Here is a 20,342-nt window from a genome sequence, read left to right on the forward strand (position 1 = left end):
TTCGCGGTCTAGGATGTAACTGGTAGATACCAGGGGACACAAGTTACTGCGTATGCTCTACTCTATAACAAACGTGGGTTGTCGAGATATTTGCGTGGGTTGTAACTTTTCACCTATTCTGCCCAAGAGCTCCGATAGTGCCAATATTGACTGCAAATATGCGATGGAAATGGATTAATATCAACAATTGTAATGAAAAATTTTTAATAACTCTTTCATATTAGTTTTCAAATAATACTTTATTTTTTTTTCATAAAAAATACAATTATAAATCATGAGTTACGAAATTTAAATCAAGATGAATGAGCATAATTTTTCTTCGGCAATATTTGTGGAAATAAAACAAATTATTTTATATTTCAGAGGGTTCATCGATCATTTGTTAACTGGAGGAAGAAATTTTACTGTAAGGAAAACTACACCCTCGTGATTTTTGATTGGAGTGGTTTAGATTTCAATAAACGCAGAGGGTAGCTAAGTCAAATGTGCTTTTCTCAACATTTAAACTGATAATTAGAAAAAAGAAATGATCGATTACGTTTTTACGCGAGGGTAAGCAATTTGTCAATGAAACTTTTGTATGATTGATTGCGCAATACTTACACTCCGCAATCAATTGTTTTATTTTTGATAATTTAAGTGAGCCGAAGTTTTTTTTTCTCTAGAGTAGAGAAATTGTCCTTTGACAGATTTTTCTGAAGGAAGGATTTTTCTTTCATTTATAAAAAAATTAACCTTGTATCCATCCGAATTTTATACCTGTTTCAGGTTTTTTTACGTTAGTAAATGACAGTGTGCTTGTTGCAGGACCCTTTAAAAATTGTTTAAATAAAAAAATTTTATTCTTAAAAATTTGATAGATTTTTAAAAGTGAAAAATTAAAAATAGAAATATAAATTCACGCAGAAAGAAAAATTTCTTGACTGGAGAACAAAATTCTTGGCTCAAGAAAATTTTCGGGTGTCTGAAGGAAGACCGAGTATTTCTTAAAGCAAGAGAATTAATTTTGTTGGAATAAGTGAAATTTCTTGTGTTATGTCGGACTTAACGTCCGACATTTTTATTTTATAACAAATAGAATTTAATTATTCATAAATAATTTTATGTTCTTACAACTAATTACATACATTTATTTTATTTTTAAAATTTTGTTATCTTCAAATTTATCAATAGCATTTTTGAAAGAAACTTATTTGAAAAATTTAGTTTTAGTTGGGCCTGACCATACTAAGGGATTTGAGCCTGAACAAATATAAAATACCCTAATAGAATTTTAAACTTTGTCGAGATCCGAAATAGAAGTTTTCGATAACAAAATAAATGTATATATAAACAATAGTTTAAATAAAATAAAAGTAAATAATGATAAAAGAAAAAAATAAAAAGGAATGTTATGATAATTCTAGTATCAACAGAAGAAAAAAAAATATATATATGTTGATAATTTAAGGAACAAAATTTAATAACTATAATTTAAGTTTAAACAAAAAAAAAATAATAAATAAATGTTTTCTTTATTTTCGAATAAAATAACGACTTAAATAAAAAGAAAAATTTAGATCTAAAAACTAATGACAATTTGTAATCTATGCACAAATTAATTTTTATCTAACTAATTTAATATAAAAATTTGGTCACAGTAAATAATTTAATGTAAAATAGTACACATGTATGTCTTTGTCTATGCATAAATGCGCTTACGTATACACAAATACATAGATGTATAATAGAGCATAAGAGTAAAGGAGAAGCGATATTGTACTCTGACCCAAGTAGAGGGGACTCATGCAACATTATAGAAAAATCTAAGAGAGAGGGCAAGGGCTCAAGGAAATAGAAAAATAATTGGACATTATTTCTCCCATCTAGTAAAAATAAGTAACGCCCTAAAATTCGACACCTTTACGATTTTTCAACAAAAATATCTCTCGTTGTCCTGACGTCCTAGTGTTAACATCGAAAAAGTTTTTATAAGTTTTAATGAAACCACGCGTCAGATTAAAAAAAAAACAATTGTTAGTAAAGTAAATTTCAATTATGTAAAGAAACGGTAACAATGACATTTAAGTAAGTTCTTAATTAAGATTTTTATGTTTGTTTTAATAATTCAAATCTTTGTATGATAATTTTATAATATATTTATTAAATTGAATTCATTTTCTTATATTATAACTTCAACCCCTTCCTATAAAGCTTCAGATCCTTATCTATTAGCCTAACGGCTAGGATAAAAATAATTAAATTTTAGTTGCGTTTTCGACGTAACACTTGTAAAAAAAAATTTTTTTTTCGCTCAAGAAAATAATTAGGAATACATCTTAGATGTACGATTTTTAATTGCTAATATTTTAGAAAAAAATTACTGAAAAAGCTTCAATAATAGATTTCTAATCAAAATTTTTGTCATTAAATTTTTTAGTAAAATCTGTTCGTCCAAATTTATAAACTCGCTCAAAAAATTAAAAAATGTCATTAAAAAAAAAAAAAAAAAATTAAAAATGTCTTTTCAGCCAAGTAATTTTTATTTAACAAGTGTTTAAAACTTTAAATAAACAAAAATTGAATAAAAAATAAAAACAGCGATGAATAATTGACTTCTGAACTGTTGAAACTAAAATACAAAATACAGAAGATTGGAAATAAATCAATTAAAGTTTTCTTCAAGATTTGGCTCTTATTATTCACGATTTTTCGTTATTTCGATTCCATCCATCTCCAATCAAACTTCAACAGCTCGATGATAATCATGAGGAGTTTAAAACTTCTCAGCAGAATGGATTTTAACTGAGAATAACAAAGATAGAAGATGCGATGAGAAACCACTTCTGTAATTGCATTTTGAGTGATTAAAACTTTAAACAATTGTATAATTTCAATAACTCGAAACTGCGAAAGTTAAACAAACAATAAATCTTAAAATTTTTAATCTTTGTAAAAAAATCAACGTTAATTTATAGGTAAAAGTTTAAATTTAAATGATTGATGATTAATGGCATTGACGATAACTTAATTCTCTCATTTAAGATTTATTGACAATTATTTTTTCCGACAGTTTACTGGAGCTTGAGGGTAAAAGAAAAGTTCGTATATAGTTAGTAAATTGGCTCCTCCAGAGTGTGTAAGTTGATCCTTGAGTTTATCGACTACTAGAGGTCATACTTTCTCGACATCCTGCACCTAGGAGAGCTAGAATAAAAATAAAAGTTTAAGAATAAACAAGTACATTCACCGGCCTCTAATGAGACGTCTAACATAACAAATACTGCTATAAAAATACAAATATCCTTTTAACGCGAGCACGCGCTTTTTAGACACACTTCCAATCGATTCTTGAGACACATATAGTATTTACAGTCAATATTTTGTTTTTCGCATTAAAAATAACACAATTGAAGATTTTATTGCTTGAAACAGTAAATTGTTTTATTTTTTTTACAGATCGCGTTTTTTCTTTTATTTAATAAAATAAATGTGAAAATTAATCGCGCAAAAATTTTAGGCTGTACTTGGCTTAGTAACAATTTGAAATAATTTTGTTCAGTTAATATTTTAAAATAGACAAATTTATTAAAAATTCTTTACTCTGAATTGATCTTAATGGTTTAATTTTTTGCAATTAAATAACTACGTCTTGAATGTAATTTTCTTTATCTATACAGTGAAATTGAAGACACCTGTGTTATTGGCTGTTGAAATAGTATTGAACTGACGAAGCTTGTACTGGATAGGCAGAAGTCGAAGAATCATCAGGTAAGTACCCTGATAGCCACGCTTAGTAATGTGAGCCTAACCATCAGGTCCTTTTTGACCGTCACGTGACGGTCACAGGACTGTCTGCTGACCGTCAAGATGAAAAATTATTGAATCAAGTAAAATTCACTTAAACCAAGGAAAATTTTTTAGTTTAAAAATTTTTCAACTTAAACAAGAAGACGAAATTTTTGAAAATTATTTACTTGATCAAAGTTAATTTTTTTTTTCTGTGCAGAAAAAAAAGAGACTTAAATCAAGATGAAAAATTATTTAATCAAGTAAAATTTACAAGGTAGTTGTCATGGTTAAAGCATACCGTCAGAAAATTCAAAATTTTCGTATAATTATTAAGGACATGATGATACAATCACCCTAAAAATTTGAAGTCGATTGACTTGAATTCAATTAAAAATTGTTTATTTAACAATTATTGCATACGCTCTCTGCAGTTCTGTACCAGTTTCTTAGTTAAAAAAAAAAAAAAAACTAATTGTCAGAAACTTTCCAAAAATTGACAGTTATTTAATGTATTTTTTGTGAGTTTAAAAAAAAATTAAAAAAATTTTCGACCGTATAATTATTTATCAATAACGGATTAAAGTTCAACAATTTATGAAAAAGTATCTAATTTTTTGAAAATATTGTACCACGACAACTACTTTAAAGAGCACTAAATTTGTCTAAATTAGCGACTTTAGATCTTAAAACTTAAAAAGAAGGTTTTTAAAAAATAAAAACGCAAAATCAATAACTTTCTAACAATGATATAATATATTTGTTTTAAAACATATTGTCAATAAAGGGATAGACATTATAACAGATAAACTATATTTTTAAATATAAGATCGTGCGAATATAATCTTTTTAACTTGAATATAAGCAACATTACAATTATACGACCTCGGCAGTTCTAAATAATCTACTTATTTCTTTTTTTAATATAATAATAATAATTATTTAATTTTATTTGTGTTCTTTTTTAATTTGCGAGAGCTCTAGCACATTTTATTGCCCAAGCTTTTAAAATTAAGCATCTTTATTTATACATTTTTGACTCTTAAACGCTTTATATTGACTATTTAAATAAATTTTAAGACTCAAGTATATTTTAAGTGCTTAAATCATTAAAAAATTATAAATAATTAAAATTTTTTAATTAAATTTAAAAAAGACATTGTTAAATATTTAATACAGGATTCAAGAGTCGAGGAAGCATATTATTCAAATAAATAAAAATAATTAATAACAACAAAATTGGACTTACAGTCTGGATATGTTTCTAATATTTATAATTTATCTTTACTTTGTAATAATCAGGCATCATAATTGATCTTGAATAAAATTGAACTTCATTCTCTTTTATTATATTCATATATATTATAATCATTATTGTTATTATTTATTATTTATTATTTATTGAATTATAATTATTTTTTCCGAACATTAATATATATTATGCACCTTCATTAATTAAATATTATTTTTAATAATTTATCTAGTCAATATAATTGTGCAGTCCTTGATAAATCACTCGATTATCATCATCGTTATGTATACAAATATTAATAAATTAATTATTAAAAATTAATACGATTATTTATAATTTCTCGAGTGTTTTATTTATGTTTTTTATTTGAGTAGTTTTGTATTGCATTCGATACAACCAATCATACAACCATTTTCTCGTTTCTTCATTATTATTATTATTATTATTATTTTGTTATTAAATGCTCAGGGGGGTTATCCCCGGAGTCCGATTCTCCGAGGGCCCAGCCTGAGCTCCATCCGTTACTGCTGGACCACTCCGCACAACAAGGCGGTTAGTGATCACAGCAGGCCAAAGTCATTTCCCTTAAGAGACGGAGAGAACCAAGTAAAACAGCCTTCTGCATCCTAACTGCCAAGAACTCAGCTTTTGATAAGCAAGCTGGAACTTTGGCAAGTGAGGATACAAAAGACTGTTTCATCCCTCCTAGGACGCCAACAATCAGGACGACAAGCTTGACACGGTAACCTGGGTAAAGTTTGCCAATTTCAAACAGGAGATCCTGATATATTTGTCTTTTGTGCTCTTCTTTGGCTGAGATGTTGTATTCAGCCGGGGCCGAGAACTCAATGACATAAATGTCACGAGTGGCCTTGTCGAAGAGCACAATATCAGGTTTGTTGTGATCTATCCGCCGGGTTGTTGCAAATGGCATGTTCCAATAAATTTTGCAACTGTCATTCTCAACAACCTGGGGAATATCTCCTGGCAAATAAGGCAGCACTGGTGTCACGTCAATACCGTAGCAATGACGAAGATAGTAGTACAGTACTCTCAGGGCAGCATTGTGACGCTGGATATATGCACCTCTCGCCAGCACTGGACATGCCGACAAAAGGTGCATAAGCGTCTCCGGATGTTGTCTACACCTCCTACAGGACGTGTCCGGAAGCTGCACCTGGAGCACCTTGCTACGGTACTCAAGAGTGTTAATGACACCATCTTGGCAGGCAAATATGAACCCTTCAGTCTCGGACATCAGGCCCGCTGACTTTAAGAAGGAAAACGTCAGCTGGATGGACAAGCCATGATCACGCACGTGTTTAAAGAACACGCTGTGCATGGACTTGTCCATCAGTTCGCCAAGGAGTAGTTTTTCCTCGGCGTTCCTGATGACGCTCTTAAATTCCTCCTTTCGGAGTTCCATAAGAGCGTTTATTTCTCCAAGACCAAGGGTTCTTGCCGCATATATTGCTGCCTTATACAAGAATGACCCCTTATGCGCATTTTCATGTTTATGTACAATTTGCATAAGAAAGTCATCCTCGTCTGCAGTGAAATTGACAACTTATTATTATTATTATTATTATTATTATTATTATTATTATTATTATTATTATTATTATTATTATTATTATTATTATTATTATTATTATTATTATTATTATTATTATTATTATTATTATTATTATTATTATTATTATTATTATTATTATTATTATTATTATTATTATTATTATTATTATTATTATTATTATTATTATTATTATTATTATTATTATTATTATTATTATTATTATTATTATTATTATTATTATTATTATTATTATTATTATTATTATTATTATTATTATTATTATTATTATTATTATTATTATTATTGTTGTTATTATTATTTGTTCATTTGATGTCGAGATTTATTTATAATTTATTAATATTAGCTAGTTTGTTTAATTTTTAGTCATTTTATTACTATTAATTAGTCTATTAGCCAACTAGTAAAAAACGATACTTATAGTCAATTACTATTAATTAGAATTGGTAATTTAATTATTAATAAATAAGTTAAAAAATTTATTAATGCTAAATAATTATTATAAACTAATCAAGAAAATTTTAAATTGAAAAATAATCAAAATTTTTAATTTATAATTGTTAAAATTTACTTTTTTTTATTCATTGACATTAATATTAGTAATTAGAGGGTGAAATTTATTAAAGATGTTATTTTGATAATTTTTCAATTTAATTTTACTCAAAATATTTTGTGTGAAAAAATATTCCTACAAAATTCTTTGAATGTAAATAATTTAAAAATTTGAATTTTTTTTTTTTTTTTGAAAAATTTAAAGTGAAAATATTTATGAAAATTAACTTAGCAGATAGTTGATAATTTTGAGAATTTTTGTAGCAAATAAATTATGGCAAAAAAAAAATTTATAAAAAAAATTGACATTTAGAAATTTTAAAATATTACAAATGCAAATTTCACACAAAATTTGACTAGTTTATAACTAACAAAATTTTGATACAAGAGATTTTAATAAAATTTATCGTTAAGAATAAGTAATTTTTTCTTTGAATTATTTTACGCTAAATTTTTGACCATGGTAACACCTCATTATTATAATTTAATACAATTACCCCATTAAATCACTTGAAATATCTATTTTATTATTAAAGTTTAACAAAATTCATCAAAAACTCTTCTTACATCTCAAATTTCTTTTTTTCAAATTTCACCATATTATTATTATTAATCCAAAAGTGCCAGTAAAAAAATATATCAATTATGCCATGAAAAATTCAATAAAATAAATAATAAATTAATACTATTAACGTTAGGCACTTTCTATAATTTATAATAAATTAAAAAAACACCATTACAGATAATTAATCAATTAATTATACAGTACAATATTTATTTAATTACAATTATCATTAATTACTACGAATACTTTAGTTTGTAAAGGCCGCTAGATTAAAATTTAATTATCATAGATGATGATGATTTTTTTCGGCGTTTTATGATTTTATTTTTCTACCATCCAAAATGACTTTATTGCACAAAAATATACGAATTTTGAGATTTACGATGAAGTGACAATGTATGATTTTTAGTACCGTAGTCGCAAAATATTTTTTTACACAATTGTAAGTTAATATTACTAATTTATGTGTACAGTAATTTTTTATTAAGTTGCCACCATGGTCATATTTTTAAATTGCATGTTATTTAATTATTAAGAATGCATTTTTTTAAAAAGAGAGTTAAAATTAATTAAAATTTATTTTATTGAAAAATTTAATAATTAAAATTGAAAAAAATTTTTTACATAGAAATAGCATCCATCCATTTTGTACGAATTTCCTTTTACAATATATTAAAAAATTCTCTCTTAAATATTTTGGACATTACAAGTATCAAATTTTAAATCATAAATATAAAATTCTTAAAATTAAATACCTTATTTATTTAATTGTATCGCCGCATTTTTTAATTTCATTTATGGCATTTTTTTTATGGTGTTGTTGAGGTCAAAAATGTCGGATCTACTGCCGCAACTTTGGCAGTTAAAAATGCGTGCATGCAAAATAATAAATTTTGCAATTGTGGACATTCTAATTCCTGTAAAAATTTATTATTTTTATTATGAATTATTTGAACTGAGAAAAAAAAACAGTGAGTAATTTTAGTTTTAGTAAAAACAGTGAGCAGAGTATGAGATTAATTAAATAATATGGTCGAGAATGTAATAAGTAAAATAATAATTATAATGGTAAAATGTGTATTTACCTTTGTTTCAATTGCAATACTGTCCAACTCTTGAAAATGTAATTTAAGCCTACTTTTACCGTCATCACTAGAGCCGCGTAATTGTGAAAATTTAAATTTCCATATTATTTCACCGCTACACTCGTAAGATAATGAAAATCCTTGTGTCCAATCTAATGTTAAGCCTGCACTTCTGCCATTGTATGTTACTAAAAACGTCTTGCACTGAAAATATAATTAGTTTATTTATTTAAAGCTAGTATTATACAAATAATTAAAAATTGCTCTTAAAAATAATTAAATTTTTTTTTACAATAAGAAAAATAAATTAAATAAATAATCTAAAGGTTTGCTACACAAAAAAATGGTATTTAAAAAAAGTTCAAGAGAAATTTATATATTTTTGTTTTAATTTTTATGAAAATTATTTTTTTCATAAATTTTACATAAAAATTATTTTTTTCATAAATCTTAAATAAAAATTATTTTTTTACTTAATTAAAATAAAATTTCTTTTTTTTTTTCGCTTTACTCAGAACGATAATATTTACCGTATTTTTACGATAAAAAGATTCATTAATAATAAAATTATTCTATTATCGTTTAATATCTTAAATAATTAAATTACCAACACATAAGCATGTTATCGTGTTGTGCCCTTTTATCATGGATTTTCTGTGATATTTAGTCTCGGGGACATTTTCTCGGGAATATTTTTTTTTTTTTTAGATATTTTGTCGAAAAATCAAGACGCCTGATACCCGGTTAATTATTTTTGAATCATTAAAATTTCGAACAAAAAATAAATATAAAATAATTTTAATTTACTTGACAAGAATTTAAAAATAAATTTTGAAAGAATCTGCGTGAAAATATCTTTGAAAATTTTAATAACTTTTTAAATAATTATTTGTCCTCATAAATATTTTTTTAAACCAAGAAAATTTTATTCTCAGTTCCCAAATTGATTTTCCCTGTACAGTTACGAAGTAAGCTTTAATTTAAAATTGATTTCTTATTTTTTTTTTTACCCAACATCAATATTACACCTCTTGCTTTATTTCTATAATCACCTCCTTAATGTAATTCCAATCACTGAATTTTAATTAATTCGCAGACCAGAAAATTTATTTTAAACTATCCAAGCCATCAGTATCAATAAGAACCTTATATTTTTCAGCTCATGAATATTTTAGCTGACCTGGTGATAATCTTAGCAGAAACTCATTTATTATCCCTCATATATGAATCAATTTCTATTTATTCTGGAAACTTAATCCGATTCATAGCAGTCGTTGTAGAAAAAAACTCTTTTAATTAAAAATGATATTAATCAACGGAAAATATTATCAAATGTGTTCGATCAATATGAACGACTAATTAAGGTCTGTAGTAAGCTAACTGCAATTAAATTAGACATTATTTGAGTTGCACGATAATTACCTGTCAATAAACGATCAAGAGAGAGATAATAAACTAAAGTTTTAAATAAAAAAAAAATCTTATATTTAATTTTTCGGCATTAATTTTTACAACTCTGATGAAGCTGTTTAATTAATAATAAAAGTCAAAAAAAAATATCGGGATCGATCCTGGATCTCCTAAATTACGCATTGAGAGCTCTAGTACTTAAATTATTATTTTTTAAGTTTATTTATTTCAATAAAAAAAAAAACAAATAAAAAAAATTTTTTTTTTTAATTAAAAAAAAGGAAAAAAAATTATTTTAGGATTGATATTAAAAATTTATTATTAAAAAAGTTTAAAATAAAAAAAAAATAACAATAATAATAGTAATTACTTTGAGATGCGTAACAGCTGAGCAGACAGCAGTGTGCCACGCAGCTTCAACCCTTAATAATTCTTGTCTGGTTTCAACACTTAAATATCTCGGCGCTTTTCCAGGACTTTGCGCCAGAAAGCAGTGCTGTCTTTCATCGACATTTTCCGACTCTCGCATTACTCGGAACATTGTTTGGTAAACTTTGAACGTCAGTGCGCACCGAGACCAATCTCCAATATTGCACTGTAATTTATTTCAGACAAAATTAAATTTTAATTAGCTTTCACTTGTCTGTCAAAAAAAATTTTTTTTTTTTTTTTCAAAAATTTAATGGAAGTAAGTAAAAAATTATTTACAGGTGGTGTCTCGAATAGAAGAAGATCTGGACCCTTCAGTGCCAAAAATCTTGGCCTGTAACTCTGCCAAGGTTGATTGCTGTTACTCACGGCTTCATTCACCCATCCCATGTACTCAATTCGTTCACCAACCCCGAAGTTACGATTGTAAAGTTTCATCTGTATGAAAAAATTATTAATATTGGATCATTAATTTTATTTCCGCTACTGGGTAATAATTTCCTTTACATTTTGTTGTTGGAGATGAAATTATCGAGCGCCGGCGATTAATTTAGTAATTATTCGCTTAGTATAATTCAATTAACTTAACGGTAATCTAAAATTTCTCGAATTAAATCCGAGAGGTACAAGCGTGTTTTAACTTTTCACTCGATTATTTTATTTTCTTTTTCTCGAATAAATCTAAATTTTGTTTGTGTCAGATAGTTTTCGAGGTAATTAGCTTAAGTAGCGTCGCAGAAGCATGTAAATTTAATTTCTCGAAAAACCCGATAAAAAAAGTACTGTTAATCCTTTTAATAAAGAGCGGAAAAATTCAAACAGAAAATTATTTTTAAAAAAAAATGATGGAAAAATTTTATACTGATTTAAAATTTATCAAGTCGTATTTATTACTTATTAATCATTAAAAAATTTTAATATTTAAGAGTTTTTCTAAATTCAAAATTAAAATTTTTTATATTATAAAAATTAAAAATTTTAATTTAACAAATATGTCTTGACAGAACCAAAATTAATTTAAAAATTTCTTCTGTGACTTTGAAAGGACTTTTTTTAAACTGAGATTTTTTTCTTAATTTCAAAATAACAATTAATAATTAATGGTATCAAATTTTTGATATTACGGCGGAAATATTGGTCGTAAAAAAATTTTGTTAAATTTAATTTTATAAATATAATGTCTTTTAGAATTTTTACTTAATTTTTCTAGGCTAATGTTTTCACCAAAAATCTTAAATCTAATGATTAATTAGTAATTTAATTTTTATTTTATGATACAACAACGATGAAACTAATAATAATGGTATTAATATAATCGTCACCTGCAAATGCGTCAAACCAGTGATATTGTCGGTTATAAATTTCAACCATTGACTCAATATCGCGCTATCGTCACAGTGTATTATTCCAGTCCTAGCCCCATTCAATCCCCGTACTTCAAACGCATTGCGACGTAACTTATCCGTACCAAATATGTAACGGGTCACGTAAGCCATCATCAGTGGTACTAGAAAGTGATTATCATAAGGAGATCATATGTAGTCTGAGTTATAAATAATTGTATGTATAATTACACCAATTTTGATTCAAATTTTTAATATTACTTTTTGGAATTATATTTTAATCTGTTAAAAATATATTAAGATATTTTTTTGAAGACATAAATTACCAGTAAGAACGTCGATCCATTTTTTGGAATTCGTCGAGCAAGCTGATGTATTTGAGCCGTGTCTACTGTGACCACTTATGGGACTAAGAGATCGTTTATTAGGTAAATCCCATTCTTCGTCAACTTCACCGTTTGTTGCGTTATCTAATTTTTCTTCTTTTTCTGTTCAATTTTTATGGTCAAATATGATTTAATTGAGTACAAATTGATTTTTTAAAGATATAAGCTCATCCCGATATTACACTCATCAAGAGCTTTCATTTGAGTACCCACATGCATTTTTATATATTTTTCATATATACATTAGGGTGGGTCAAAAAAATCGAATAATTTATTTTTGACTTTATACTCTGAAAAATAGGTTCGTAGACACCTAAAAAGAATTCTGTCCAAGTATAAGCTCTTAATTATAACGGGAAGGTCCTCCGCTTTGCGGGTTTCTATTTTTTTCGAATAATCAGATAAAAAAATTTATATCTCGCTTCCAACTGCTTGGAAAAATATTCCGTGGCATAGATTTTGTGAGAAATTGAATGCTTTACAAAAAAGGTCTCTTATGACTTTTTCAAAAACTCAACCGATTAAAAGATATTCATAGTTGAAGTTTGGCTATTTTAAGGAAAATATTCGTTTTTATTATGAATTTTATAAGTCGATGAAAAAAATTATTTCGGATTGCGGAACTCATGATTTTGTAGGAAATTTACTGCTCTACAAAAATGGTCTCTTATGATTTTTGATTAAGTGAAGCCGTTACGAGATATTCATCGTCAAACATTAACGAATATCAATATTTCCAGTTTTTGATCAATAATTCGATAAATTTTAATTTAAACTATGAGTTTCAGGAAAATTTACATAAATTTGAGTTTCGATCGATAAAGAAATGTTATAATAAGTTAGATAAAGAATTATTAGAATTATCATTGATTTTCCTTGGAGAAATGCCTCAAGAAAAGATTTCTTTCAAACGTCCTGGTGCTGTTCATCATGCTAGATGGATGGCTAAGGCCATTTATAGTTTGAAAATGTATCTATTCAGAGATGAATTCAAACTCTCTCAGAAAGAATTGCATGGTCTTCGTCATTTCTGTATTTTTATAGTCACATTGTATTTAAAAGCTTGGTTTTCATCAACTTCTGCAACAACTGCTGCTTATCATGACTTGCAGTTTATGAAAAATTTATTGGAGTACAACATATCAATCCTTTGATTTCTTCAGCTACGTGTGAAAAAATGATTTCGCACTTATGGTATTTGAGCGATGAACTTGCCATTTTATCACTGTTTGACGATGGCGTTCCATTAGAAGTAAAAAAACGTATTGTTGAAGCTGTTAATACTCGTGAAGGTACAGATTCTAAAGCTAAAAGATTTGTAATTGCTAAAAAGATTTGAATTCATTGGCGCAGAGAACTCTGAGTGACTTTGTGTCTAAAAAGTCATTAAATCTTTTCAAAATCTTCGATCTACCGTATGACTTTCTTGATGTCGATGTTGAATTATGGCCTACTAATGAGAGTTATCTCGAAAATAAAGAATACTTTCAACAACTAAAAGTTGTCAATGATTCAGCAGAGCGAGCTGTTGCATTAGTCAGTGAATATAATCAATGCTTGACAAAAAATGAAGAACAATTCCAGTACTTATTACAAGTTGTCAAAGAACATCAAAAACATTCCCAAATTGTAATAAAAGAAATTATTTATAGTAATAGCGTACTGTTATGTTAAAAATATAGACAATTATATTGCAATTGATAATTCAATAAAAAATTTATCTATAAAAAAGTTAAATACTGGTTGTTTCTCACTTGATTCAATACTTTTCATATTAAATTTGACAAAGAAATATGTCATTCACTTCAAATTAAACTAATCATTGGCTATATGTCGAAAAAATGCTCTAATTTCTTGTTTTAATGCAATCAAACAAGCTCAAGACTGAAAACAATATTAAAAAAATTGTTTATAACATTTCTTTATCGATCGAAACTCAAATTTATGTAAATTTTCCTGAAACTCATAGTTTAAATTAAAATTTATCGAATTATTGATCAAAAACTGGAAATATTGATATTCGTTAATGTTTGACGATGAATATCTCGTAACGGCTTCACTTAATCAAAAAATCATAAGAGACCATTTTTGTAGAGCAGTAAATTTCCTACAAAATCATGAGTTCCGCAATCCGAAATAATTTTTTTCATCGACTTATAAAATTCATAATAAAAACGAATATTTTCCTTAAAATAGCCAAACTTCAACTATGAATATCTTTTAATCGGTTGAGTTTTTGAAAAAGTCATAAGAGACCTTTTTGTAAAGCATTCAATTTCTCACAAAATCTATGCCGGAATATTTTTCCAAGCAGTTGGAAGCGAGATATAAATTTTTTTATCTGATTATTCGAAAAAAATAGAAACCCGCAAAGCGGAGGACCTTCCCGTTATAATTAAGAGCTTATACTTGGAGAGAATTCTTTTTAGGTGTCTACGAACCTATTTTTCAGAGTATAAAGTCAAAAATAAATTATTCGATTTTTTTGACCCACCCTAATATACATATATATAATATATGTAAATATATGAAAAATTGATGTGGGTACTTAAATGAAAGGTCTCGATGAGTGTAACATCAGGATGAGCTTATATCATTAAAAATGTCAATAGCTCACAAGATATTTGTTAAATTGCACTGTACTTTCTTAACTACTAAAAATTTTGCTTATTCTTTTTATAACAGAGATATTAATATGACTGTTTTAGTCTCTACATCCTGAATTTTTATTATCATTGAAATTAAAGAATTTAATTTACAAAAATTTTTTTTAACCTTCTTAGTGAAAATTAAAAACATGAAAATTACCATTTCTCTGTAGAAAAGGCTTTGCTGCGCGGTAATGCTTCACAGTAAGCACAACAATATCCCCAGCATTGCGTAAAATATTCACAGCGTCGTCGTGGTTGCACGCCGTTATATACTCTCCATTTACTAAAAAAGTCATAAAAAATAGCAATAACAATAACAGTTGTCATTAAAATTGTCTACAAATAATGTATTTTATTTTTGGCTTTAACTTTTTTGCCAAAAAATACTTGCAACTGCTTAAATTACTTTTATGTTTCCTAGAATTAATTTGATGTGAAGAATTAAAGTACAAAATTTTGATACTGTCAAAAATTTTAATGAAAGCTGCAAAAGACTCGAAATTTTTATTATTATTATATTCCACATTGATTACTATTTGAAAAAATTGTTATTGTAGATCTATTTGATCAATAAATTGATGAACTAGAAATTAAATTTTTTAAAAAAAATATTTCCTATAAAAAAATTTAATCAAAAAATTTTTAATTAATGGCAATTGCTGTTGGGTCTTTATGTAAAGAAACAAATAAATAAATAATTTAATTTTCTCCGAGCGTTTATCATAAAAATAATTTTATGATTTTTTTTATTAAAAAAAAAAAATTATAAAAAAATTTATTAAATTAAATATTTTAAATTTTTATCGGAAATATCCCTTAGCAAAGCCTTATTACTTATTACCCTCCAGTACTTTAGTTTGTAAATATATAATAATAAATGTAACTTTCTTACTTGAGTGATCAAAAGGACTAATCCTCAACCGACAACATATGTATGTAATATGTATATAGTGACAGTACATAGATAAATGGAACATGTTTTACTACGATACCTTGTCCCCGTAACACAGTACAAGCAGGCTAGAGCAAGTGCCCTGGCACGGCACTATACACCGCACTGATGAGACCAAATGTACACAAGGTCGAAACTTAAACTTACTTCTATCATATTCTAGCAAATAACTATTAAACTATCAAATAACTAATTACTCGCAAATTAAATAGCAATGAAATTTAAAAGTCGTTTAATGTAGTTTATTAATTAAAATTTTTTTATAAAGTTAATAAGCATCGATTTATAAATAAACAAATAACTAAATTTAAAAAAAAAATTTTCTTTTGAAAATTATGGACATTTATGTGTCAAAAAATTAATTGAAAATTTTAAATAATTTTTATTTCTTCAACTAAAAAATAAAATTATTAAAAATAATTATTTATTTGAAACTGTTCATTTTTTTGCAGTTTACTTTTTTCCTTCCGAACTATAAAATGAATTGTAATCACTAATTACAAATTAATTGACTAAAACAACCGAGAATTGAAATTTGAAACAATTAAAACTTGTTACTGAATGTGACATAAATATTTAAATAAAATAAAATATGCCGTCCGTCTCAGATTGAGTAAATGTCAAGTTGTAATAAAATAGAAATTCAATACAAATATACGTATATAGAAAGAGTTATAAAAGCATGGTGAGTAACATGAAGTACAATTGAATATTATGTATTCATGGAATACAATATCGACTACTCTATATTTAAAAGTATAATAAATTTTAAAAAGTCAATTGACACGTATTCCATGTTTATTTATTTATGTATTCATTTATTTATTTACTGGCTCTTGGTTAGTACCTTTGATAATAGCGTCGCCGACGTACAACTGGCCACACTGTTCAGCGGCTTGATTTTTGTAAATTCTTGATATCAGTACCGGTAATTTGTGCTCAGCACCACCTTTTATGCTCAACCCCAAACCACCAACTTTTTGCCGAGTTATCTGGATCATGCGTTCTTTCGAATCCAGCGGTGGTTTGTTGTGATTTACTGCCTGCTGATTACATTTATTTATCAACTGTTTAGATTTATATTTAGTTTGTTTTGTTTTATCAATCTACTTGATTTATTTTTATTTAAGTTAAATCGATTGTCTACAGGTGAACGGAAATGTGCCGAGTTATGACTCTAAATATTACAAGGATCGATTACTAGTAAATGGAACTTTATTTTTTATTAGTTTTTTTATAGAAATTGATTTTTATTATTTAATAGTCAGGAGATTATTTCGAGATTTGTTAATTTAGTAATACTTGAAGTAGATTTAAATGAGTTTTCCGGTCATACGTTTTAAGAATAAGTTTTGTCAGCAAAATTCATTTGAAAATTTATTATCTAACCCGTATAAAAAAAAATTGTCTTAAAATTGTCGTTTGTTTGCAGCAACAGCTCCAGAAAATTATTATAGTCTTAAAATAGTCTTAAAATAATCTAAAAATCGTCTTAAAAAAATTGCAAAATATTTTTTTAAAAATCTTAAAATAGTCTTAAAAAATGTAAAAAAAATTTTTCTGTCAAATTAAATTGAATATCTCTAAAATAAATTTCAAGACGAAAAATTCTTGAATCGAGACAACCGCTTCTCTTTAAAATAATTTTCTTTAATCAAAAATATTTCTCTTGAATCACAACCAGAGATCTTTTTTTTAATTTAAATTTATCAAAAAAAAAAAAGCCGAAATTTTTATTTAAAATAATTTATTCAAACTTTTAAATTGTGAATTATTTAAAAATTAAAAATTCAAGTGATACTTTCTATTAAAAAAAAAAAAAAGCCAGTTTATAAAATTACAGTTGACAAATTAAAAATTTGGCACCATCAACTCTACACGGACAAAGTAAATACTGCAATACTGCAACAGGACGTCGTCCTCTGGGAACTATTTATTTTTTTTTTCGTGTAAAATTCGCTTCAGTGATAAAATCTAAATTATCTTTTATTAGAAAAATTTACGGAGATTTTTAATATTAATTATTTCTGTTTTAAAAAAAATTCTATCCGTATAAATTTTGATTAAAATAGTATATTACACACCGAGGGAAGTAAAGTAAGAAATGTCTCAGATCACATGTAATTGTTGGCCGAGGCGAAGCCGAGGTCAACAAACATGTGATCTGAGGCTTTCTTATTTACTTCCCGAGGAGTGTATGCTATTTTTTTGCTCGACGAAGGCAGAAAGTGGCAACTTCATTTAGCGCAGCGGGCCGAAAGTTGACGCTTTCTGCCCGTCGAGCAAAAAAAGTGTATAATTATTATAAAACTATTAATTTTCAGGAACTCAAATTAATAATTAAAAAATAACAATTTATTTGAGTAAATAACGTAATTAAAATCCATAAAATAAACTTACAAAAAAATCAATCAAATTTCAAATTTTTTTCCCAACTCTTATAAAAAAAAACCGTCTTTTCTACTGTATAAATATTTAACCAAACATCGCAGTAAAACTGATAGTATTTAGCCCATTACCCTGGACGTTATTTAGTAATTAATGCGCTTGATTTATTATCGCTCCAAAGAGATTCTAATTCAATTCATCACAGCCTTCTGCGATAAATTTCCCTGTGCTCTTTTACATACAAAAAAAAAAAAAAATAATGAATTCAGGATACTTTTTCTTGCCGTTCATAACTAAAAAAAATTTACAAGAATTAATGAAATGGAATATATTAATTACCTCTAAATCTTCTCTCTGAAGTTTTAAAACTTCCATAGACAAATAAAGTCGCATAGATATCGGTTTACTTTTACCATCGCTAACTGTTACCATTCCCGTCCTCACCTAAAAAACAAAGCGATTCATTAATTATTTTTTTAGGTCGTGTGATGACAACTACAGACCTTTCTTTAGGAAGGTAATGTTCATAATGATCTGTAAATTATAAATTAAATTCTCACGATTTATCGATTTTAAATAAAGTGTAATATAGGTAATAAGAACAATTTAATCGATTCGATCGTTAATTTAAGCGATAATAATAATAATAATAAAAATTAAAAAAAAAATTTTTTTCAGGTTTGTATTAATTTTAGTTTAATTTAAAAAAATTAATAATTTAATTAAAAATAGAAAATTATTAAATAATAATAAATTTTTTGTAGGTTTATAATAATTTTAGTTTAATTTAAAAAATAAAAAATTGAATTAAAAATAAAAATTATTAAATAATAATAATAATAAATTTTTTGTAGGCTTATAATAATTTTAGTTTAATTTAAAAAAATTAAAAATTCAATTAAAAATCTAAAAATTTTAATAAAAAATAAAAATGATTAAATAACAATAATAATGATTAATTTTTGGTAAGTTTACATCGATTTTAGTTTAATTTGAATCGAAAATAAAAATCATTAAATAATAATAATGATAAAATGTCAAAAAATAACCTTAAGTTTCTGATCAATCTTCTCCTCAATCGGAGTACTCATTTTGGTGATATTTATTTTCATTATATGTATTATACCACAACTAACATAAAATTATCGGTCGCATATTTAAGGGCGATAAAAGCACGTAGATTTAATGACATTTTGAGGGTAACTACACTCGCACACTCCGACATGTTCTATCGTCTGACGGTGTTTGACTAAATAAAAAATCCAACTCAGGTACTTCACGGACAGGAGCTCCAGGGTCTCTTATATCGATTCTTATAATGCCAAGATTTTTAGCTCGTTTTAAAAGTGCGCGGTGTAATTAAGCCGAGGAGCACATCCGGGGTGGTAGGCTTTTGACATAACAACTTTAGCAGTCAAAGAGACACTTTTTTTATCCATGCTTTAACCAGATTTTTTTTAATGCCGATACTTGACGACTTTTTATATTACTTGACACCGCTAACGAGACTTACGAGTGCATATGTACCGCTACACTAATCCCTTTTTTTACCAACTTTTTTTATTCATCCCCGTGAGTTGTGGACCGGCGCACTGGGTGAAATACTCCCTGATATATGTGTTGTAAGTCTACACTATTATATTTACATGCACGCGTATCAAATACTGAGCAAATTCTGCGCAAATACTGTAACTCGATAGATTCGCGCGGTTGTTTTAAATTATACTAAAATTACCAGACATTTTGCAATTTTTGATTTTTTAATTAATAAAAAACATTTTTTAAAAATTGCACTCAAAATTTTTCAAATTTTCTACACGTCAATTTTTTTTTTCAATATAAAAATTAAAAAAATTTTCAGATGGCTAATTTAATTTTAATTATTTAAATCCTGGTTGAAATTTAAATTAAATTATTTTTGAAGCACAAAAATGTAAAAAAAAATTTTTTTCATATCAAATTTCATT

General features: G+C 26.4%; 1 protein-coding gene across 2 annotated transcripts; it reads right to left on the bottom strand.

The window, feature by feature from the left end:
* Nucleotides 1–7,915: 7,915 nt before the first annotated feature.
* On the bottom strand, nt 7,916–19,878 carry Syn2 (Syntrophin-like 2). 2 transcript variants are annotated; one of them, XM_074254005.1, is made up of 10 exons: nt 19,425–19,878; nt 18,715–18,819; nt 16,835–17,030; nt 15,193–15,318; nt 12,325–12,486; nt 11,978–12,162; nt 10,935–11,093; nt 10,597–10,821; nt 8,817–9,020; nt 7,916–8,648 (listed from the first exon to the last, which is right to left on the bottom strand). In XM_074254005.1, the coding sequence occupies exons 1-10, from the start codon at nt 19,485–19,487 to the stop codon at nt 8,541–8,543; spliced, it is 1,533 nt and encodes a 510-aa protein (XP_074110106.1). In that variant the 5' UTR covers nt 19,488–19,878; the 3' UTR covers nt 7,916–8,540. The 2 variants fall into 2 exon arrangements, with proteins under 2 accessions (XP_074110106.1, XP_074110105.1); XM_074254004.1 differs by having other exon boundaries at nt 16,835–17,033.
* Nucleotides 19,879–20,342: the final 464 nt, after the last annotated feature.

This window comes from Cotesia typhae, unplaced genomic scaffold (assembly GCF_013202065.1).
Source record: "Cotesia typhae breed Kobodo isofemale line unplaced genomic scaffold, CoteBio_Ctyphae scaffold_13, whole genome shotgun sequence".
NCBI lineage: Eukaryota > Metazoa > Arthropoda > Insecta > Hymenoptera > Braconidae > Cotesia > Cotesia typhae.